General features: G+C 38.1%; 2 protein-coding genes across 4 annotated transcripts in view; one reads left to right on the top strand and one right to left on the bottom strand.

Annotated features, from left to right (window-relative positions):
• The first annotated feature begins 848 nt into the window (after nt 1-848).
• On the top strand, nt 849-9188 carry LOC124721380 (ATP synthase membrane subunit K, mitochondrial-like). Its single transcript, XM_047246314.1, has 2 exons — nt 849-1085; nt 8857-9188. Exons 1-2 carry the CDS (start codon nt 999-1001, stop codon nt 8926-8928), a joined length of 159 nt encoding a protein of 52 aa, XP_047102270.1. The 5' UTR covers nt 849-998; the 3' UTR covers nt 8929-9188.
• The window catches only part of LOC124721379 (plancitoxin-1), a 32325-nt gene continuing 16313 nt past the window's right edge, over nt 9063-25074 (bottom strand). The window contains exons 3-7 of one of the 3 annotated variants that reach the window (XM_047246313.1): nt 11225-11471; nt 9904-10011; nt 9713-9818; nt 9498-9639; nt 9063-9316 (exon numbers count right to left, since the gene is read on the bottom strand). In XM_047246313.1, the coding sequence (XP_047102269.1) occupies nt 9122-9316; nt 9498-9639; nt 9713-9818; nt 9904-10011; nt 11225-11471 (798 nt within the window). In that variant the 3' untranslated portion in view covers nt 9063-9121. Of the gene's footprint in view, nt 9317-9497; nt 9640-9712; nt 9819-9903; nt 10102-11224; nt 11472-25074 lie in introns of all 3 variants that reach the window. The other 2 variants (XM_047246312.1, XM_047246311.1) reach the window with 2 other exon arrangements.

Genomic DNA, 25074 nt, shown 5'->3' with positions numbered 1-25074 from the left:
TGAAATATAGAAATGGAGAAAGTTCTGTCGTGGTCTGTGTTCGCAACTTGTGTTGTAAAAAACATTCAGACCAACCGCAGGAAACAGAGAAAGTGGTCAAAAGGTATAGACAGTGGCTGCTAAAGCGAAAGCAGTTTTCTCACGTAAATTTACTGCGAGAGTTGCAGAGCGAACCTAACGACTGGCGAAATTATTTGCTTATGAGAAAAAATACTTGTATAGGGAAGGGCAATTTCTCCTCATGAACGCCTGGCGGTAACATTAAGATTCCTAGCAACAGGAAGGAGCTACAAGGATTTGGAATTTTCAACTGCAATATCGAAACAAGAGTTCAGTGAAATAATACCCGCAATTTTTCAATTAGAGCATTGTATGCTGTTGTCTTTTTGTCTCAGTCACTATATTCTTTACTTTAATCTTCCACAGACATGGGTGGTTTCTATATATTTCAATGAATTCACTTACAAACTCCCGAGAAGACTGACGAGTATCAGCCATTTTAATGCCCTGTGCGCACAAATACAAACACTAGACTGAGCAAACAGCTGTTTCGCGCCAGATTTGTGGCGATCTCCTGTCCACACGCTCCAACTTGTCTGCGCAGATGTGGTTTGAACCCACAGATTTGAGAGGTTTCGCTCAAACCTCCAACTCCAACTTCCAGGTTTGCACACACCTGAGGTTGGTGCAAATCTTCTGTCCACACGCAACGATCTGTCTGCGCAGATGTGATGTGCGCAGACATTTGCGCAGACAGATCGTTGCGTGTGGACGGGCCTTAACGCGTGGACGGGCTTTCGTTATTGAACGCCTCCAGTGCTCAAATGTAGCACATCTGTCGCTACATAGAGAGTTGTGTGTTTCTGTGCATGAAGTGCTTTGGAATTGGTTCCATTTTCCCGTGCCCGTTCTAGCGATACCGGCAAGTAAAGCACAGAGAGGAAAGGGCGCAGTTTTTGTTCTATTAGGGTAATACCCATTATAATATTTCGCAAGCTATGGCAGGAGACGCCAAAGTAGAAGAAGGCCAGTTAAAAGGTCTGTCGAAGTATTTCAATTCAACTACGAATACCGGGAGGGCAAATGTGAGTAACATTTGTTTTGAAGGTTATTTCTAATTCTCAGTAATATTATCTGGGTTGGTGCGCTTCATCACGATATTTGTGATTCTCTGTAACGATGTTAATTTATTGCCCATTTGAAAAGCTAGAAAGAGTTTGTAGATAATAGCCCACATTAAAACGTTAAAAACATTGCGCAGTAGTTCATAGCAGTTAATGGTATACGTACTTCTAGTAAGATTTGCTAGCAGTTTCAGAAGGACATTTTTAAGAATTTAAAATTTTTTGCCAAGTCGAATTTGTTCAGTAGTTCACAATCTTAAGGGCCTCGAGTCGGTGGTTCAGTTTACAGTTGTATTTCCCCGAAGCTGCCTATGTAGGTTTGGTATGTTAATTCATGGGTAGAACATAAGCAAGTGATAAGTATGCTGTAGCATGAGTGATGTATTGTGGTAAACAGTTCAAGCTTCTGGTTGAAAATTAGTTCAGAGACTCAAGTATAAAATTTGCAGTAGCTGTATATTAGAAGTTAAGAGAGACTCATGTCCTATACCAGATCACTGCCTTTTCCTATGTACTACAAATTTCGTCACCCAAGTGTGCCTCAAGGACAAATTCAGAACTTCAGTAGGGGAGAGTGGTGAGACTTGATCCCTTTTTTACATTTTATTTTTTAAAGCGGTAGGTATAAACATCAGAAAAGAACTAAAATGTGTAATAAATAGTCAGTTTTAACTCTTTCTATCCCTATTTTTATTTCAATCCTTTGCCATTTACTATCATCATCAAAAATTAAAAACTAAAGCCATGCAGAATGGAGAAAGTCTCACCATATGTGGGACACTTGATCCACCACTTTATTGTGGTAAATAAAACAATTTATTCATTATTCAAACCAAATTTTGACTAAGATTTATAAGAGGAACTGAGGTTTACTAACAAAAGAAATTCACATAACTGTAGAAAACAAATTCATTCATGATCTCTAGAGGCATTGCTTGAAGTGCAATCTGTAGCCTACAAAACGTGAGATCATAAAAGTCACTAAGTTATTAAATATATATTTTAAATAGTTGAAATTACTGTCAAAAAGTAGAATTAGCATGTTTAGTGCATCCAAGATCATATGAGATAAAGCACAGTCATACAAAGATAAAACAAGTATACTTATTGAGAAAGTCAATAACGGTTGCCTGTGTTTGAAGTATTTAACATGATGAAATTATAGACAAACATACAAATTATTGAATATTAAAGCCCTCAAATTTGACACTGTTAAAAATGAAACTGCTAACTCTGTCATTCTTTGAAGAAAATGCTGGAGATGGAATGACTCGTACAATTTGGTTCCTTTTAATGTCACATATGTCTTCAGTTCCTGGCCACTTGAACCGTTGGCCCTCTATCTTTCTTGCACATCTCAGAGTGAAATTCTCTTCGTCAGGAACATTGACAATCTCTCCCACATAAGGTTTGTCAGTTTTCTTTGTTTGGAAGGTAGCAATGATCCATTTTCCAGTGCCTGGTTTGTCATTCAAAATTTCATCAGAATCACTGTTACTCAAACTCTCCCAAGTCGTCGTCAAACTCACATGGAGACAGTTCTTCACTTTCAGAAGTTTCTACTTTTGTCTTATTTGTTTGTTTCTTGTTTTCAAAGTTCAGCCTCTTAGGTCTTCCCACAGGTTTCAGTCTTCGTGCATTTCTTGCTCAGAGTTCTTCCTCAAGTTTATCTTTTACCGGAGTGTTTGTTAGGATTGTGGTACATGCTCGTTTCCTGCCTTGTCAAGTTGTAGTGTGAGCTGCTGCCTTAGGTTGTGGTCTGATATCTTCAAAGGATCTGTATCCAATAGGGCTAGGTCTAATTCCGGAAGATGGGGTTGATACTGAAACACTTTTGGCGAATCACAGACTTCCACTGATTGTAAGTGGTCTGTTGTATATGCAGACAAAAATTCATCTGTAAATATATCAGAGTTAAATGGCCATATGCCTGAAACCCGAAAACCACTAATCACATTGCTGGGTGTAAAAGCTTTAGGGAAAGTTATACCAAAAATCTCGGAGATATCATAGATAGTTTTCCCTGGATGTGCTGCCGGCTGGAGTGGCCCTGCGGTTCTAGGCGCTACAGGCTGGAACCACGTGACTGCTACGGTCGCAGGTTCGAATCCTGCCTCGGGCATAGATGTGTGTGATGTCTGTAGGTTAGTTAGGTTTAAGTAGTTCTAAGTTCTAGGGGACTGATGACCACAGCAGTTAAGTCCCATAGTGCTCAGAGCCATTTGAACCTGGAAGTGCTGTCATCCAGTCTCCTGCAGCAGAACTGTAATATGCCTTCAGTGGACCATACACTGACCTATCAAGGGGGCTACATTTTATGGGATGTATGGGGAGGAATTGTCAAGAGTAAATTCATTTTCTTTTGCAAAATGTAAGGATTCCAAACTAATATGACTATCATGATTGACCGAGCGAGGTGGCGCAGTGGTTAGACACTGGACTCGCATTCGGGAGGACAACGGTTCAATCCCGCGTCCGGCCATCCTGATTTAGGTTTTCTGTGATTTCCCTAAATCACTCCAGGTAAATTCCAGGATGGTTCCTCTGAAAGGGCATGGCAGACTTCCTTCCCCATCCTTCCCTAATCCGATGAGACCAATGACCTCGCTGTCTGGTCTGCTTCCCCAAAACAACCAACCATCATGATTGCCCATGATAAGTGTTTTGTGTAGAGCACTGCATTTTACATATTTATGAAAATGTTTTAAAAACAAAACAAAATTATCAGCTGTCATCCAACCGCTGGAATGAGTGGAACCACTGGTTCCAGGAGGAGCTCCATGCAGCATCGTATCCTGTCAGTTTCACATGTGGAAAGATCATGAAAGGCCTCTTATAGCATTTATTTCACAACATGCTGTCACAAGTTCACCTCTCTCGGCAGAAGTCACTTTTCCTACCTGTTTCTCTCCTCTTACAGCCACTATTTTTCCTGGTTTGTGGACTGTAGTAAGACCCATTTCGTCTATGTTCCAAATAGATTCTGGTCCAAGAACTTCCCTAGTGATAATCTGGAAAAGATTATCAAAAAATTGTCTAACATTGTGTTTATTAAAGCTGCTTCCTCTGCTTATACTGGTTCCTTCTGGTGTACGAAGAGAGTTCAGGATGCCTTCTCATGAAACCTCTGAACCAGTCATTTCCAGCTTTGCCCTCTTTCTTCCCATTTTCAGGAATTTTCTTTTTATTTTCAGAAGAAAATTGATATGCAAATGCATGCACACTTTTTGCACTCAGGCCATGGTGTAATTTGCTTGCTGTTTTAAAGTATTCACATAAAGAATTTTCCTCCTCAGTTGAAAACACCTTAGACTTGTATGTAGAATAATAAGAAATTTCAGTATCTTGACTTAACTGCTACCTAACATAATGTTTTAAGGTCATTAGTGGGACTTGAAATTCCATTGATGCTCCTCGTAAACTTTTTCCCCCAAGGCACGCCATTACTGCAAGTTCCATACTTCTGGAGACAATTTTTTTCCTAGCTTTGACTCCCTCTTTCCTTTTATATGTAAGACCCATAGTTCTGCAATATAAAACAAAATTATGATACTTTTTTGTTTTAATTTATTAGACCTAAGTTTCATTTTCACCCATATTGTATAATTCAATGCATTATATTACAATAAAATGTCTATATATCATATCATTTTATCATTTGTTGGGTGTTGTATGTTTTACAATAATGTGATACCAGGAAAACACTCAAATCTTTGGGAAACATTTGAACAAGGACACTTGATCCCTGGATCAAGTCTCACCAAGTTATTGAGGATCAAGTCTCCCCATAAGACACAAGTAAACAAAATTGCTTCTGAATGCTCCCTAACTTACAGTTAGCATTTATTTTCAGTTATACTTTATGCCTTAAAGTATGAACTTTTACAGGAAACAGTTACCAGCATTATTTCTTACAAAATTAATATGTAAAAATAATTGGATACACTTACCAAAATAGAAGTTAATTCGGTGAAAAATCTTTCTTTCCCTCTTACTGGACAGCTACAACAGTTACTCACATATGCAAATTACAATGGAAAGTGAATGGCAAGAAACACTGATGCCAACAAAATAAATTTAATTCCCCAAAATGGCCAAAGTACTGGGAGGAACAAGTCTCCCCACTGATCGTCTCACCAACCTCCCTCTATGTCATGGTCTCCTCCACTTCCCTTCCATATTTTTAGTTGATGCCCACTTAACTCTTAACTTATTTCCACTCATTCTTTCTTCATAATTTTCCATAATTTACTGAGGAATGAAAAGCTAGAAATTTTTCGTGTTCACTGCCAGTAAATCATGTCTTGCACACAGATTTTTGGCCCAACGGGATTTTCACTTTTGAATGAATCTTCAGGTGTTTCACCATATTAAATTTTACATACCATTATTGTCTTAAGGAGTGGTGGTCAATTTTGGTGTGGATGACCTTTGCAAATTGTTACCTAATGTCTACTGCTGCTATATTAAACATGTGATGGAGGGTGTGTCTCTTGATAACATTTGCACCATAGCTCTTGCATGGCTAACTGCCGTAGTTTTACTTAAACTAGATAGTGTTCAGATAATTTTTGTTCAGAATTTTAATGCAGTTGGACAAACTTTAAGCTGGAAAATACAGCCAATTTCCAGCTCTTTCATGGGAGAATATCTTGTCTGCATTGTTTCTTCTGTGTGCAGCCTTAAGCACAATATAGGAATCTTGTGCAGCTTTAAGCCCAATATAGGAAGCTTACGGTGGATTTGTCTTCAGCTTAGGTTCAATTCTAAAAATTTCTTAAATTTACATACCATGTACCCAATCCGTATTTGTAACATTTATTTTCTTAACGGATACAAAGTAATGTTCGTTTGAAAGATTTGTACAGTATCATTTAAGATGTATAATAGGGAAGGGTAAGTTTTTACACAGTGAAATTTGTGGACACACATTTAGTTTACTTTATAAGATTAAATTGTTAAATTTAAATTATTCTTAGTGCTGCACATGGTAGAAGGAATCTAGTTACTGTGTGTGACTGTTAAACAGCAAGTCATAGAAATGTAGACTTCATTCAGATCCTTCACAACATAAATTCATTCCCTTCATGGGTAAGTTAAACTATTGTGATGAGAAGATGTGTACTCAAAAGAATGATCTAAGATTATCCTCAGAATACTTGGCTTTGTATTTTCTTCTCTGTATAGAGTTAAAGATTAAACTGCACTTAGTGTGTGTGGCTTTTCTGTTGCATGCTGCTGTTAGTTCATTGTGTTGATCATAGCCATTTGGTGATAGTATATGATGCCCAGTAGTTCATTGTGTTGATCATAGCCATTTGGTGATAGTATATGATGCCCAGTGAGAATCATTCAGTTCAACCATATTTATTTCCTGAATGTGTTTAGATTTCTGGGGGAATTAAATTTTACCTGGAAAAATTGAGGAAATGCTAGGAATTCTGTGTTTTTAAGTCAGCATTGGAATCTAATTTTATTGAGTTTCATAAATAACAAGTCTTAAAATACTTAATACTTCAGTGTGTTAATTACATGAATATTATTGTATGTAAATTATTGCTGCTTAAAAACTGCAGCCAAGGCGAAACAAAAGTTATTATTTATTGAGGATTCCCCCCCACCCCAATCAATTTTTTGTGGAATGTATGAATCAGATAATTTTAGTGCAACACATGTCCATAGTGAAGTCTTCAGATTTCCTAATTTAAACTGCGCAATTAATAGGGTAACCATTAGTGGAAATGGACAAATACCAAACCTTGCAACCTTACAGGTTTCAAAGGCATGTATGTTCCATGCTTCATCTCTTTAAGAGGTGTCAGTTTATGGAGCTTATGATCTAAATACATTTCCAGTAGCATCCACTTCAAGAACAGGTTCTAAACTCCAGCAAACCATTGCCATGAGTTTCTGTATAAACCAACTCAGAAGTAACAGCAAAATAAGCATCTGCTGGATTGCTTCAGTTGTGAGAGTAGTGGGGGGGGGGGGGATCATTCCTACAGAGATCTACAATGTTTTCAAGAATGAGATTGGAGCTTCTCATTGCCCATGAAAGGGTTAAAAGGCTTTCCATCCTGTGCCATTTTTTATTATTTTAAAATGTTATACATTGGACAGGACTTGCGGCTACTGCAGTACTTAACACATTTTTTAGATAGAATTGATGCAGATATTTCCAGTGATTGCTCTGTTGACAGGTTATTCATTTTCATCCTTGGCCTGCAAAAATTTTATTATTTTTGTGCTCTGTGAACACTATTGATGAAATTTTGTATTTAAGTATGAGGGTTGTACAAGAAAAGATTGCCCAAATTTATTTTACAGTTAATATATTTGATGTACTACAAATTTAAGTTTTTCATTCACATGTGTGAGGTTTCAAAACAATTCATACAGATGGCAAAGCAGTAGTGATCCATTAAAATGTTGATGCAAGAAACTTGGTACAAGCAACATGCTGTAATTGAATTCTTGGTTGCAGAAAAGCACAGCCTGGTGAACATCCAGAATTGTTTCTGTGCAGTGTGTGGTAGGTGATAGGGGTGCTATTGTGCAGTGGGTAAAGAGGTTTACAGTATCAGGAAGCACATAAACTAAGCTCCACGATCGGCCAAGTTTGTGATATTGTCTCACAGCCGCTGCTTGAAGCTATGGTGAATTGCGTGAATGCCATTATTTGTGCAGACTGTTGCATTACCCAGCAGTCAGTGAACATTTGAAGTCCATGTGCAATGATTGAAACTCTTGGGTATTCAAAGATATGCCCCAGATGTGGTCTGTTCTGCGCATTGGTGGAACTTGATTCAGAGAAAAGCCTTACATCGGAACCTTGAGACCAGTGGAGAGGCCTTTGTCACAGATCATTACAGGTGAAAAAACCTGTATGCATCACCTTTAGCAAGCAACAAAAAGGCAGTCATTAGAGTGGCACCATCCACAATAACCAAAAACAAAGAAATACAAGGCAGCTCCCTCTGCTGACAGTCATGAGAGCTGTCTTTTGGGATATTGACATTCTCATTCAAGTGCTGCCCAATGGGTCAGCCAAGAAGTCAGTGGCATATGTAAAGATTCTAAACAAACTCAAGAACTGTTTACAGATCGAAAAGAATATTTGAAATGTTTATGGTTGCTGCGATATTACCTTTCAGTGCATATCTTCAGTTTTGTTAATGTGAAAGAAAAAAAATGGTTGTGGTGACAGCCTGGTCTGAAGCTTAGACCATTCAAAAAACTGCCACTGGTATTGCATTATAGTTGCCATGTTTATGGCGTTTGTCGCATGTTGTCTACGTCACTGGTCAAAGCCGATGACTCTTGTTAACTATTCATCTTTATCCCTATTAACAGTTTGTTTTGTGTGACAAGGGTCCAAATTAAATCTTGTTCCCACACACGTCTCGGAACCTGAGACCACATCACAAAATTGCCTCATCGACCCTATAGGTCAAACCTGGCACTCTACTTGATCCATTTATGGGTTCTCTAAAGTGTGATTGATTGAGCACAGGGCAAGAGCTTTTTACTAATGGAATAATACATGCTCATCTAAGGTCATAGAAGTTGGAGACTAATTAGAAAAATAGTACATTTAAATTAAATGTCTATTGATTTTTTTTTTTTTTCTTCTTCAAATTTTAACTCTTGTTCTGAGAAGAAATTGTTGGATGTTATTGGAATGACTCATGTGAGGCATTCTAAACTGATAACTTTTCCTTTTTGTTTTCAGGTAGCAAAGGCTACATATGCTGGTGTTGGTCTTGTTATATTATATTTCATGTTGAAACCAAAGAAGAAGTGATCCAAAGTTTGTGAGGATTAGTACCAAATCTGTAAATAAACTGCAACTTGTGATTTAAGTATTATAAATTCTCAACACAGTACATTGTATAAATGAATACAACATTAAATTTTGTAAGAAATTAATTTTTATTAATTAATGAGATCTGTGGCCAAATCTCATGATATTAATACTGTCAGTAATTTCATTGCATTTATATCATGATGTTATAAATGAATATAAATAACAATAAATACACAGTTGCTTGTTTCTCCATGTAAGAGGCTTTGTTGTTAAAATCTTGCGCCACTGGGCAGGAATCAACAGATTGTACAGTACTTTTGTAAGCAATCCATAAATCTTTGTTGGAAATGCACACAGTGCCACCCCCTCTCTTCTTCTGAGATTCCTGTAACATTTGACTAAATGTAGTAATCAGGTGTAATAATTATCACAAGAGTGACTGAATTGTGCGTATGAAAATTGTCTAAAAAAATACCAAAACCAATACTCTATTTAAATGAAGATAATGCACATAAATAAGCTAATGAGATAGTCTCTTTAAAACAAAAATGCATCATTGTACTTGCCATTCTATTTATATCACCAATGCAGACCCATGGATTGCTGTTGTTACTTGTAACTGTCCACTTTGAATGATCCTTACTTGAATGGAATTCAACCACTTGTGATTTTCCAGTGTTGCATGTTACAGCTGCAATGTTCTCAACACTGTTGAAGAAAGGATTATTTTAATGGCACAGTAAAATTCTCGTTAAGAGTGTAAACTTTCATTTCAACTTACATGAAGTCTGACTGGCACTCCGATGGAAGTTTTCCTTCACCATTTTGCCATGATTCAACAAAGAGGTCAGATTTCAGATTAGGAGCCACCAGGTCTGCATACAAATCTGTAAAGTACGCCCATAGCTCATGGCACAATATGTTGGAGAAATATGTAAAAGAACCACTGCTATTACTCTTCCTTCTATTTACCTTCCCCAAAGTGGCGTGATTTTGCAAAAGACCAAAAGGAATCTCCTTTCATGGATGTAAGTGTAGCTATGTGGAACCAAGGTGCAGCTTCTATCCATTTTTTCTGGGCTGCAAGTGATAAATTTGGATATACGTTCTTTAAATTAAAAGGTATCTGTGAACTGTAGAGTTCTGGTTCATTGTACAATAGCTGTTCTCCTGCAAGAAAGAGAATCAGATAATAAGGTAATGATCAAGGATTTAACATTTGTACAAATTTCAGTACTGCAGTCTGGCAAGATTTGGACAATTTAGATTACAAGAAATACTAGGGGTAACGAGGTTCCACAGATTTATATGGGAACTCTCAAGTTTCCCTGTTCAGTGACAAACTGATAAATACTGCAGCAATAATATAGGTCAAGTCGTATGTTACACCGCATGGATAAACTCCCATATAGTTTTTGAATGCTCTTTGTTTGCAATTATTGGCAACATCGTGGGTCATGTTAGTGTCGTAAGATGAAACTTAAGTCAGTAAATACTAATGTACATAGTTTGAAGAACAAAACTTCAGCGTGTAATGAATGTGTTCTTTGGTTAGTTAACTTATCACCTAATTTCTCTCTATTCAAAAGGCACTATTTCTACCATGTTTTTGAGCAAATTATTATTGTATGAGTTGTGTTGGTATTGCTGTTTATGAATTTCAGAAGACATGCAAATGACTTGTCCATTTGATAGACGATATGTCCTAAACATTTTCGGTGATGGTTGTGGTGCACTCTGTACCGGATGCTTAAAGTAAACATTTGTATTATTAGAGAAACAAAACAAAAAATGAACATCTGGTAACAAACAATATGAAATTTTCTTAAATGGTCCAGGAACTAGATAGAAAATATTTATAACATTGCTTTATTCTGTAAAATGAAACAGGGTTTCACTAAGTTTTGCTTGACAAACATAACATTCAGTCAGAAGAGGGAGAAGTATCATTTTATTGCTAATAGGTGGAATTGGCTTAATCTTTTGAAGTAAAATTCCTTGGGGAGAATTAAGGCTAAATGCAGACAACTTTTTATAGCGAGTAATGAAAGCTCTTCCAAAAAAGTTTCCAGTAATCTTCCATATAGATTTAAGCCATGATTGGAAGTAAGACTGGCACTGCTGAATTGTAGAAATCCAATGACATTCTGTTCACTGCCTAGATCACAATGCTTTAAACTGTGTAACAGAAATAGCAGTCTTGCACGATGCTGCATGTGCAAGTACGCAGGGTTTAAATAATGAAGAATCCTAAGCTCCTCAAAAGATGAAAAAATTGTACTGACTTTCATACCCACAATATCCAGGGATTTGGCAGCCATACTAATGCAGAAGAAACTCTGCCCATAGTGAAGTCCTGTTGCAGGGTACCCATACATCTGTGATGTGCAAGGAACAGGAGGGAACTTAGGAACACTGTGAACCAGCCAAAATCCACCATCCATATTTGCCACAACAACTCCTTTTGTGTGTCCTAGATCTAAAGATGAAGTACCATTAACTGGCTCATCATTGTATATTAACCACAGAAGACTGCTATTCTGAAAAAGAACAGATTTACAATGTAATATAGTTTAAATTGTTTTGAAGCAGAATGTTGCACAAGGCCCATATTGCACACTTATGGTGATACATGAGCAGCAGAATATAAATAAGTGAAATCATTGAATTGCTATTAAGTGCAAAACATCAGATTGGGGGGGGGGGGGGGGGTGGAGCTGGCAGGCACTTGGCATAACACTTTACTTGTTATGAGGATCTAATTTGGGCACAAAGAGTGAAAAATGTTAATACGAAGAAGAGCACAAGAATGTCATTGAATTAGTGTTATGTTAAAAGCTGTTTAAATTATACCGGAGAATAAACCATAGCTTGATATAAATTCATGCTTTCACTTTTAATAGCTCAGTTATTTTACCCAGAAAAAGTAATATTTAGCATGTTAGTATTTCAATCGAAACACAATTAAGAAAATGCTGAATGAAAAGTTCCAAACTGCTGAAATCGGAACAGAAGAAAAATTTGTGTGCTAAAATCATAAATGACTGTAATTTAGCTTAATGATCGAACATATTTGAGGGGGAGAGGGGAGGCAGTTGGTCACTTCCTTTTTATGGAAAGCACATGTGTTTTGAATAGAAACCTCTGTATACTTTACTACAACAATTACATCATTTGTGTGCTTTATAGAACAGGTTGGTAAATAACATTGGAAAACAAACATACATTTTTCACACATTACTTCTGTCAGGTGGGTTACAAAGCTTTACATAGATTAAAAAGGCTGACACCTCTCTAAACTATTTAAGCACATAGTCAAATTTTTCACAATGTACTTAACTTTTAGGGTTGAGGAGGGGGCCGTAGGGACTATAGTTTCAGCAAGGTTTGAAGATTGCTACTGGAAGAGAAAGCATGAACCATTCATTGAAGGGTCTTTCTACTTCCAGATACCTTTATTAACTGACTAGACCACCGATCCATTAGCACCCTGTTCTCATCTGTCACAGAATGCACACAGTGGAAGATCATAGTACTCTATACATGGTGGTTACTGATCTTTCTCAGCCAAAGACACCACTCACCATTAAGAAGTATAATGAAGCAGTTTAGTGGGTCTCCCCCCCCCATTTGGGGATTGTTATAATTAGTCATGGGCATTGTTTGACAATGCTCTGGTTTCTTTCAGCAATATAAATAAAATACCTCAAGTTTTCTTCTTGATATTCTATATGCAACAATCCCAAATTAGATTTTCGTTTCATAGAGAGGAGTGTGGCCAATGAGGTGCAAGATCACATTACATCACAAGCAGGCCTTGGGAGACAATCATTTTCAGTTGAAGCCCATATTTGGTGGGTTTTATATCATAACACACATCCTATGAATACTGTATATGCTGTTTCAAAGCACCAACACATTAAGGAACTTTTGGAAACACATTATTGATATAATTTGCAGAAATAAAATTATGGGAAATGTCATTGGCTCGAGAATTTTTGTTTGGTTTTTGTTCAGGTAACTTGCGTGTTCTGAATGTACGCTGCTTCAGGTCGACAATGAATTGAAGATTTCTCAATCTTTCTTGGTAAAATTTGTTACAGTTAAATGTCAGTTAATGATATATCGGCAATTAGTCTGCATATCATAACGTAAGACAATGGTTGTAAGATTCACAAGTTTCCAGTAGTTAGTGGATAGCGGTGGGGAGGTACAAGGCCAAATTTAGTTGATTCACGTCTTGCTAAATCCAAAAACTTGTATTCCCCTTTGCATTTTCAAAATGATTCTGGGACTTTATTTATTTAACAGATATGTGTCCTTTAATATTTTTTATGTACGTATGAGTGCTCTTCTCAGGAGTGAGTTTGCTTGTTTTTGTGAACATCTCAATGAATATGGACCAACAAATTGCAAGATTGCTTTCTATGTCACTGCCCAATTCAGTGTTCATTTATTCATACAAAAAACATTCCAAATAGTGGGGTATGTAACTCTTTTATAAATATTATACATGATTGTGTGCTAAAAATTCTGCTACTGCATTGGAGTGATTTGATAAGAATGACCATAGGGTTTTCACTAAGAAATGGAAAAGGTGAAACAACTTACTTTGAAGACTATTGCAATAGATGTTTTAATACATGTCCTTACTGACTGAACTTCACTTCTTGTTTTATCATTTAATGGACACTAGTTTTTGTGTGTGTATACTACAGATAGAACAACACCACAAAAGATGGACAAGAGATGAAGTGTGTTTTTTAATAAAGCTAACACAGCAGTTTTTCATGTGTTCATTTTTTTAACTATGAAATATGGGAGGTATATACAGCTAACTGATGCTAGTGTGCTGCAGTTGCAAATCGCAATGTAAAGCATGTTCCATGTGACGCATCTGCTCATTTCCAAACATGCACCAACTACAATGGGAACCACACATGGCATGCTTAATGATGGGAAAAGCCCATGTGAGGACAGCATAAAAGAAAATATGAAACTACCATAAAATGGTGGCTATTTGGATGTGATGACATTTGACTGTGTCAGATAATATAAGGGTAAGCTAAATTTCTAAATCAGATTTTAAGCAGCAAGTTATTTCCAGAGGTAGATGTAGACGCAGATCAAAACTATATAATTGTGGAAAAGGATGAAATTAACAACATGGGACCTGGAAAAGTTCAATAAACTACAGCTCTTTCAGTGTTTCCAACTGAGCAGTAGGCAACAATTAACTGTAACATAGGAAAAGCTCAACCTAGTACAAATCCTTGGATAAATATATTGACTGACAAAACAAAATATAAAAATGGAACAAGTGATGTAGGCAAAAGTAAATACAGGCATCCAACACAAGGTATACAACATATGCATGAGAACTATACAAAAGGAAATTTGATGACACTTATTGAAAAGGAAATAGATGCAAATGAAGTAGGAGGGGTGATACTGCAAGAAGGGTGTTGAAATGAGGTAGCTGGAGTATATGGCATTCCCTCATTGTTGAGACCCTTGCGAGATCATACCATGACAAAACTATTCCAGCTGGTGCAATATGATAAAAGTGAAATACCCTCCAACTTCAAAAATAATGTAATAATTCCAGTTCCAAAGAAGGCAGGTGCTGACAGGTGTGAATTTTAACCATCAGGGGAAACTAAGTTGTCCCATAACTTGACTGGGGGGGGGGGGGGTGGTGTTGGTTTGATAGGACACATCCTAACACCTCAGGGAATTGTCCATTTGGTAATGGAAGTAAGTGTGGGAGTAAAAATTGTAGATAGAGACAGACTTCACAACAGTAAGCAGGTTCAAAGGGGTGTAGGTTGTAGTACTTATGCAGAGATGAAGAGGCTTGCACAGAATAGACTAGCATGCAGAGCTGCATCAAGAAAGTCCTCAGACTGAATACCACAAGTCAGTCACTGCTGTATGATGAGATTCTTTGGAAGGGCTTGTTGCTTAAGTGTGTGGATCTCCCTTTCCATATGCAAATAAAGTCTTTAGCATAAAAGTTCGTCCAAGCATACATCCCCTGCCTCAAAATCCTACTTACAGTACATATTCCAAACAGTAACAAAATATTCAGTTTAACAGTGCTAATCTACAAAAGATAGCAATCAAAAAATATGAAAGAAAACACATCCAGTGACCAAGATCAGAAAAAGACAGGGGTGTGATAAAGAAGTGCTTGCACTTCCGAGGGGTCCCAAACAATATTCCACAAGGCATTATCCCAGTGCAAGTTGTATGCTTTAACATATCTTAGGCTTCTGAACAGATTCGTCCACAAAGTTTAACACAAACTTTTAGATTAAAGTAATGTTAAGTGCCCAAAATATCCTAGGGTGTGAGGGTATGTGTCTATGCAACTATAGTTCACTAAACTGTAAATAATGCAAAAGTTCAAATTCCACCTTTCCTTGAAAAAACTAAAAAGCAGGATTAACAAATGTTGCAGAACTCCAAAACTTAGCTTATCATTAAGGTATATTAATTAAAAATGGAGTTATTCTTGAAGTATACAAACAAGGTGGTATTGAAACAACTGTGTGTACCCAGAAGTTTACAGCACAGCTAAAGGGGAGTTTTTTTTAATAGTGAATCAACAGGTAGGAGCCAACTGCAAGTTTTATGTTACAGAATCCTTGGAAATGGCTCTGAGCACTATGGGACTTAACTTCTGTGGTCATCAGTCCCCTGGAACTTAGAACTACTTAAACCTAACTAACCTAAGGACATCACACACATCCATGCCCGAGGCAGGATTCGAACCCGCAACCATAGCAGTCGCGCGGTTCCGGACTGAGCGCCTTAACCGCGAGACCACCACGGCCGGCAAAACACTTCAGGAAAGAAGTGGATTAATGTTTTGCTTTAAACTGAGAAGTTGGTCAGTATGAAAGTTTAACGGGACAGAACATAAATGAGCTATTACACACATTCAGTTACTAAACAGGAGACACATTCAAAGGGCAAGGAGTATCTTCCCCATCATTTTATAAGGTCTTTTTGCATTTTGATCGGGTAATTGACTTTGGGAAGAATATTTAAGTAATTGTATCTAAATAAAGTTACTAATCACTGTATTTAAATGCAAGATAGTGATGCCTCAGGTTACTATTATTGATAATACTGAACAGACATATAGTTTCAAAGTATGAGAGAATATATGTAGCAAGCTTATGAATAATAAACAAAATCTTGAGTCAAAATTAATAGTTGGTAACAATTTTGTATGAAATTGTTTAAACGAGTGATTTGCTATGTGCCTATAAATATTTTGTATGAAGTTGCTGAATAAATAGCATTCGTGCAGAAATAGTGTGATGTAGAGCATCTGAGGAGTCTAATGAAGATTAAACCAAAGGAATTCTAGTCAAAATAAAATGACTGAAACATTTTAAAATCCCATTAAGGGAAAGGCACATACCTACACTAGATGAGAATGAACAAGACCTGAGTATAAAATAGTTTGCCTTTAACCCCACTTTCCTTCCTTTTGTTCTACCACCATCCATAACATAAATACAAGAGTACTCATGAAACATATTCATACTATACATTCATTATCCATAAATATGAGGAAGCTAATTGCATATCATCTTTGTCAGATGTGGCCACTTTTCTAATAAACATCAACAGGCAATCCATGACAAAATAGACGTTATCTTCATCATTTGCACACTCCAAGATGCCACAGAGCAATTCCTTGCACACTAACAGTACAAAAAGTCTGTTACAAAGTATCATCCCATGAATATTTTCAGTAAAAGACAGATGTCAAAGGTTATGTGTCGCCAAGTTATCATGTTTATGACAAAAACCTTCATTCGGTACTGTGTTACCCAGTTGGTAGTTTTCCATTAGAATACTCAAATTTGATTCCAGGTCTAGTTCTGATTTTTTTTTCCCTAGTTTTGGATTACCTGGCTTCTTAATCATTGTACAGCAGGCCTTATTCACACCACCTGCAGTTATTTAATACTAAAACAAAAACATGAGTAAAATCTTACCCCCTTCCCTAAACAAAAAGGACGTCACCCCTCTCATCCTACTACTGAGACGTTTTTACTTCTGTTATATACACTTTTCCTGTGTCAGGCTTTGCTACTAATTGTGATGACCCTGTATACAAAATCTGCTCAAGGGTGCCAGAGGCCACGTTCTCAGCTGGTCAGTCTCTCTCAAAACATGCTCTGCCAGGGTCTAATATAAATTGCACTGTAGGTTGGGAAAATGGAGAAATCGGCCATGGCAGAGTATGCATTGTGAGAGGCCGACAACATGATAAAAAGTCACTGACACAGATATTCTTGCAGTGGAGAGGAGCTACCTACCATGCCAACTTTTAGAGAGATGGCACAGAAATTCAAAAACACTGTTTCCACAAGAAAGAAGAAAGCCTCGCAGTAAACAAATCCTGGATTCCCTTGGTGCAGTGGAACACTCATTGCAGGTAGCAATGGTAGAATCACAGTGGTCATTATCACTGTGCTTCTACCCTTGCTACCTGCAACGAGTGTTCATTGCACCAAGGGAATCCAGAGAAAAGCCCCGGACATTGGTGCAATAGGTACATACACTCTCCGACTGCTGGCCAGATTCCAATCCACCACCAGCAATGGAGGGTGTAACCTTGACAATGCCAGCCACTTGTGCTGGCAAAATGCCAAGAAAATCTTTACACAAGTGTTGGCCACAGATCCTGACATGGAAGCCAACAGGCAGTATGTCGAAATAACACAGAAACAAAAATACAGGCTGCCTGCCTGACAAAACGGAACATAGCACTGTATGTGGTCACAAGAATGGTGTGAATTTTATTTGTTGCAAATGGTACTGTCACAACCACAATTGAAGAAAGTATTGTGGAAGCTACAAGAGAATCCAGGTGATGTTATCAATGACAGCTCTACTTGGATTCCACCACAACAATGAGCCTACTCACAGGATATTGCATACATAAGCATTTCTTGAGTCCCAAATCACACCTGTGGTTAAACATTGAAGATCAGATGTGGCCCAATGAAATTTCATTTTCTTCCTAAAAGTGGAAAAAAAAATCCATGGGTATAATTGTGTATATCAAAAGCAGCTACAGTTATCTTGAAGTATTTCTAAACAACCTTCTTGTTCTCCAGTTCCTTGACAAGGTTCTGTAAGACCAAATGAATTGGCGCATTATATATGGGGGTGATAAAGTTTCCATTTGAATGCAGTACAGTCCCGAATCAGTACGCCAACTAGGCAAAATCACTGTGAACATTGTGGCAATCATACCACCGATCCAACAGGTTGAAAATATTCGTTTGGTAAGACACTGTCCTATTGCATGAGGAAGTCTGCAATTGCGTGCTGCACATCCTCATCCGATTGGACTTACCGACCATTGAAGACCTTTTTAAGGGACCAAAGGTGTTATAATCACATGGGGAGAGAGATCAGGATTATAGAATGGATGTTCAAGTGTTTCTCCACTCGTCCATAATGGATGAGATTGACCGGTGTGTTGCATCACAACACGACCAGCTTGGAACTTGGCACATCATTCCACAACTGATTTGACAGACATGCTGTCCCACACACATTCTTCATTCTCCGATGGATGTTTACCAGTGTTTGAAGAAAAGAATAACTGCACTTTGGTCTTGTTTGAACACATTTTGTAATAGTTCGTTTCCACATTTACTGCACACATAGTGGAAAGACAGAAACGTCACAGTAATCCCTTGCATACATGTCAGTGATTATACAGGGCGTTAATTTTAACTGAAGACATTGAAACATCTCAAAATACACATCAAATAAAAAAAAAAGTTATAATTCCAATTTGTTTGTCTCAGATGGTGGCATCCAATGATACAACACTCCACCCACTATCTCACTCCCTGTGTGGGTGGAAGGGACAACCTTGAAATCTTCAATGGGAATCCCCATTTTTATTGCAGATTACGGTTCCACAGCAAAATCTACACGTGTTTCGTCTGAAGCATTTTCTTTGTTTCGCCACAGGTGGTGCTGTAATTGAAGAAATAGAAATCGGTCCAGAATTGTAATTTGCGAGCAACTTGCTCCTCAATGGACCTTAAATATCCAGTGACACGTGGGACCCCACCTCCATGCTGCAAGGGGAGGACAGGTCAGTACTTCATAACTTCAAATTGGAAACCCCATTAGCAATGTTGTATTCATATGAAATCATGAACAGCGGACTACTCGATGCGCTACTGTGGACATGGCGTGAAGCAAACACTACTCTACTTTTCCAATTAGAGTAAATGTTCAAATGTAGTACCGCCAACTTCAATACACACAGTGATCTGCTTTTCAAATGACTGTACAGGACAGAAGCATATCTTCGGGAATTTCAGCAGAAGTGTTTCTGAGTTGGTTGACTGTGTCTTCACAGCCTGTTGGCACTTGCTGGCACATCTTATCAAACATCCTCACAGAAAGAAATCCAGTAACGTCAAGTGCTGCAACCAAGGGGGTCAATTAATAGGACCACCTCTGCTGATCCACCTTTCAGTGTAAAATATGGTCTAAAATCTCCTGTGCTACAGTTACATAATGCACCGGGCAACCGTCAAGCTGAAACAACATACGTTGTCAAACATTCAGGACAACATCCTGCAATAATATCAGTGGTTCCTGTTCCAAAAACGTTTGCTATTTGCATCCATACATTGTGCCATCAGTAAAATATGGACCAATGAGTTTGTTCCCCATGATGCCACACTATACATTAACTGTCTAAGGATGTTGGTCAACTTGCTGTAACCAGTGGCGATTGTCTACACTCCAGTAATGCATGTTATGCCAATTAACAATACCACGGTTTGTGAATGTAGGCTCATGGGGTTCATTTGCACTTGTTGATGTGCCCATTCATTAAACACTACATGTTTATGGAAATTGGCACCATGAAATTCTTGATGCCGTGACACCTGATATGGACGATACGATGATGCAGTATTGTGACAATACTATCTACAAACATACCGGAATCATGGTGTAATTGCTGGTTGCTTATCCGTAGGTTGTTGTGCACAGCTGCTAGTACAGCTGTTTCATTAGCTTCTCCTGTAAAACGTCTGGTTTGTTTCCTTTCGCCAGTCTGTAGGCTGCCATCAAAAATAAAGGCATTCACAACCTTGTGAAACAAGGGATGAGAGCAAGCTTTCTCCAGAAAACGCACCGCTTACAAGGCAACAGCAGCCTCAAAATTTCTCCTAAATTCTACTTAAATCATCATCATCATTTCAATTTTTGCTTCTGTGCTTGCAACAGTCACTGTCCACTTTCATGTCTGTTCTCCTAATGACAGGTAGGTATGCAGGCAATAACACTGCATTAGTACTATAATGTTTAGGGCCACTGTCTGTTTCTACGTTTGCACTATATGTTAGCTCTGGTCGCAGTGTACTGCCTGATATGATACGTCATAGTTTGGTGCATGGCCACAGTGCCACATTGAGTAGTCACATGTACGATATGTTGGAGAAGTACAACATTGCGAATGGGGTTTCCAATTAGAAGTTATGAAATCCTGGCCTGTCCTACCCTCCAGCGTGAAAGAGCGGTCCCACGTGCTACTGAATATTCAAGAGCCATTCAGTGGCAGGTTGTAAATTACAACAGTGTACCCATTTCTATTCCTCTGGTTACAGCACTATCTGCAGCAAAACAAAGAAAATGCTTTAAACAAAATGAATGTAGATTTTGCTGTAGAATCATAATCTGCAATAAAAAATGGGCATTCCCACTAAAGATTTCAAAGTTGCCTCCAAAAAACACACACACACACACACACACACACACACACACACACACACACACAGAGAGAGAGAGAGAGAGAGAGAGAGAGAGAGAGAGAGAGAGAGAGAGAGGATTGGATTGGGTGGGGTGGGGGTGGGGGTGGGGGGTGAGTGTGGTGTTGTTGGATGTCTACCTTCGAGACAAACAACTTTGAATTCAAACTTTTTTTGGTACGACGTGTAGCTTCAGAGACATTTCAATGCCTTCAGTTAAAACCTCTATACCTGCAGTGTAGTCGTACTAAATCGCATGTATACGGCAGCAACATCCTCCAACGGAAACTTATTGATTACCCCTTATATATGGTAAAGAGAGCTCTGAGGAAATTTGAAGGTAAGTAGTTAGTAATACAGGAATTTTCTTTACTTTCTCAAGAATCTCTCGACAACACTCATAATAACTGCAACAGTATCATACTCATAGTTTGTACTGAACACCATACAGAGACTTTTCAATTTTTGAATTTCTTGATCAGTACAGAAGCAACAAGATGGTCTTCTGATTTCCTATTGCTTTAATTTATACAACAATATGGTGTATTCCAGTCATTGAGCATCTTCACGTAATAAAAGGCAGTAAACAGTAAAGACATTAGATGGAGATAAGTGAGTGATGCCTCCAGAAAACACTAAACTGCTTTAATTCCATGTTCTGTTCCTGAAAATGCCACCTTGACTCACTAAACAAATTACACTTTTTGACAAAAATCAGTTTAGCACAGTATTACATCTATGTACTTCCAAGCTTCTTCGAGTACATTTTATAATATGTTATTCCCCACAAGCGAGTATCAAAACTTCACAACCGAACCCATGCAATTTAAAAACTAATATAGCAGCAGCATAATAATTAGCATTATTATAAGCGTTATTCTCAATATGTAGCTAAGAATCCAGACTATTCATAAAAATGTTATGATGCTAGCTGAGCAGCGCCTTACGTAAGGGCACCATAGCTTGCATGCCACATTCGAAAGATTAACACAGGATGTTTCAATAAAGGACTTTACAACTTTGAAAATTCATATGAATTAATTCATACTACCTACAGAGGTGACTGTAGTGTCAATATGTAGGTAAATACGTAAAGTTTTGTCTCATTTAGTTCGGTAGTGCCAAATCACACCATAAGGAGTGTTAGCGGGAGCTGCGTTAAAGATGGCTGCCTTCACTGGACGCTAACTGTGTGTTTTGGCTTGAAGAATCGAAGTTGGCGACAACAGTTCAGTGTAATTTCTATACCAAGTACACCGAAGATCCTCCTAAACTGAACGTTTTTTGTGCACTGAGCAAGAACAAAGTGTACGGCTCCTTTTTTATGTGAGAAAACCGTCAGCAGGGTAGTGTACCTGGATATTTTACAACAATTTTTGATACCACAGATCAACGAGGATGACCAAGAATGAAATGTTTACTTCGTGCAAAATGGTGCATCACCCCACCACCTGGCTGATGTCCAGTATTTTCTCTGTGACCGCTTTCCAGGTCAATGGATTGGTCGTGATGTGCCAGTTACATGGTCCACATGTTCCCCAGACCTGACACCACCCAATTTTTTTTTTAAAATGGGGATTCATCAAGGATATCATGTTTGTGCCTCCTGTGCCAGCTTCTCTACCTGAACTTAGAGCAAGAATTTACACAACCACTGAGCAAGTTACACCTGCAATGCTACAGTGAGTTTGGGAAGAAATTGACTTCCGATGGGATGTGTGCAAGATAAGCCACATACAACATCTTTAGTTTAAGGTACAAAAAACTTGATGTGTTTCCCTACAAAATAACACTAAACCCAGCTCTATATCTTCTTTCAATAAATTTATATGAATTTTTAAAGTTGTGAAGTCCTTTTTGAAACCCCTTGTATTAATGTTTGTATGAGTATTGAGCACCGCTCAGTAAACACTGGAGTTACTCAGTAGCTTAAGATACTTAGGAGCAAAGTTCAAGTAGCTTACAATGTTCTTGTGCTTCTATTTTGTATTTGCAATTTGTAATAACTATGGTTCTTAGTGTATGTAATTTATGATTAATGCCACTTACAAACTTTGCTCAGCTACTGATCTTTTCATCATGATGAATTATCACAATAAAAGGGTGATTCCAATACAGCATTTTGTCTATGATGGCATTCAATAATGCTCCATAACATTGCTAAATACTGATAAATTGATTGAAAATTAAATTTATGACTACTGAAGACTGTCAAATAATATTTAAGAATGATGACATGATTTAACTGAGACTGTATAAGTAATTTTACCATTTTTTTAATAACTTTCATTTAACATTTATTATGAAATTTATTCACAACTGCAGAATCTTTCTGACGTTAGCTGCATTAGGTATGTAGATCTTACTTATCGGAGTAATGAAAATTTGTGCCGGACTGAGACCCAAACTTTCATCTCCCATTTGTCGCAAAGGGTTGCCATAACTGCTTCAGCTATCCAAGCATGCTTCTAGAACTGACCCAAACTTTCATACGTCATATTGTCGTTGACCCCATCACTAACAACTTTACTTGGATTCCCACCACAAGTTTTAAAGGGAACAAACATATTCAACACTAGTGTTATGCTCTTCATTTTGTCTGTCGAGGCTTGTAATACTTATTTTTAACAATGCTTCAAGAGTGTTGAATATGTTTGTCTTCTTGAAACCCCGTGATGGAAATCCAAGTAAAGTTGGGGTCGATGGGTTCGTAGACAGTTTTGGCTGGTCCTCGAAGTGTGCTTGGATAGCCAAAGAGGTTAAGGAGACTGCTCACGACACATGCGGTTTCAGTCCCAGTCCAGCACAAGTTTTCATGTGTCATCAATAGGTAACATCTTCGTAGCTAATGCAGCTTTTTTTAATATCAGAAACATTTTGCAACTGCAAATAAATTTAGTACAGATGGTAGATTGTCACCAATGTCTGTTTCTTCAGACATTGTTAAAAATAAGTAGCATTTAGTACTATTTTTATAAATGATTAAAAAATACATATTACTTAAGAAAACATTATTATGCACAGAATAAATTTTGCCAATAACGTAGCAACATTACAATCGATCAGGAGCTGAAAGGTTGCAATAACTATTTGCAACCCTGCATCTCTCAGTAAATAATACATGGCAGACAATATAAAGAGCAAGCCCAATGCTGAAATAGGGTCCTTAGGTTCAGGTACAGGGACAAAGAATTAAATCCCAGCAATATTCTTACAGCCACATCCACTCCATTTGTATTTACTCATGTTTTGCCCTGTGATTTGTCAGAGTGTTTTGCTGTCAAATGGCTCTGAGCACTATGGGACTTAATATCTGTGGTCATCAGTCCTCTAGAACTTAGAACTACTTAAACCTAACTAACCTAAGGACATCACACACATCCATGCCCGAGGCAGGATTCGAACCTGCGACCGTAGCAGTTTTGCTGTCAGATTACTTTCTGCTTCAGGGAAGACAGCATATGTGTATATGATGTACACGGTTGCAATAAGAATTATAAGGGGCATTCAAAAAGAAACAAGCCAGAGGCATAATTACAGAAACTAGTACCTGTATGTTCGAAGTAATGACCCTGGCTGTTGAGACACTTGTCCCACTGTGACACAAGGCAGTGAATGGCTGTCTCAAAAAATGTCTGGGCCTGTGATGTTAACCAGTTCCACATGTACAACTGGACATCGTTGTCCGAGGTGAATCATTTGCCCCCTCAGAGCCTTTGTAAGGGGACCACTAATTGTCCCCTTCTGATTCACTTCATGCAGCACGGGACAACAGTAAATGCCCAGTGTTACTCACAAACCTCAACCACCCTTTGCCAAGTGATCAAATCAAAATGACCAGGCAATCTCACCCATGAGGTCATACTGCTCCACGACAATGCAAAGCCTCACATTTGCAAAGCCTCATATGGCCAACACAGTCGCAGCATTCCTGCAGAAATTCAAATGGGAGGTTCTCCATACAGTCCGGACCTCTCTCCTTGTAATTACGCCATTCTTTTGTCCCCTTAAAAATGCCCTGAGGGGCAAATGATTCACCTTGGACGATGATGTCCAGCTGTACGTGCGGAACCGGTTACCATCACAGCCCTGGGAATTTTATGAGACAGCCATTCACTGCCTTGTGTCACAGTGGGACAAGTGTCTCAACAGCCAGGATCAATACTTCTAACATACAGGTACTGGTTGGTTGGTTGGGTGGTTGGATTAAAAGAAGTGGAAAGGGACCAAACTATGAGGTCATTAGCCCCTTGTTCCGAATAAAACAAACGAGACTGACGAATCAAAATGGAATGAAAGGAAAATTCACAAGAACAATGAAGGGCAA

The sequence above is a fragment of the Schistocerca piceifrons genome, chromosome X (genome assembly GCF_021461385.2).
Source record: "Schistocerca piceifrons isolate TAMUIC-IGC-003096 chromosome X, iqSchPice1.1, whole genome shotgun sequence".
NCBI classification, from domain to species: domain Eukaryota; kingdom Metazoa; phylum Arthropoda; class Insecta; order Orthoptera; family Acrididae; genus Schistocerca; species Schistocerca piceifrons.
Note: the sequence above shows the minus strand (reverse complement) of the source record. Positions and strands in the feature narration are given on the sequence as shown.

Coding starts and splice junctions, on each gene's coding strand:
- LOC124721380 (XM_047246314.1), top strand. CDS start 999: ATGGCAGGAGACGCCAAAGTAGAAGAAGGCCAGTTAAAAGGTCTGTCG. Junction 1,086..8,856: donor CGAATACCGGGAGGGCAAAT/GTGAGTAACATT, acceptor TTTTGTTTTCAG/GTAGCAAAGGCTACATATGC.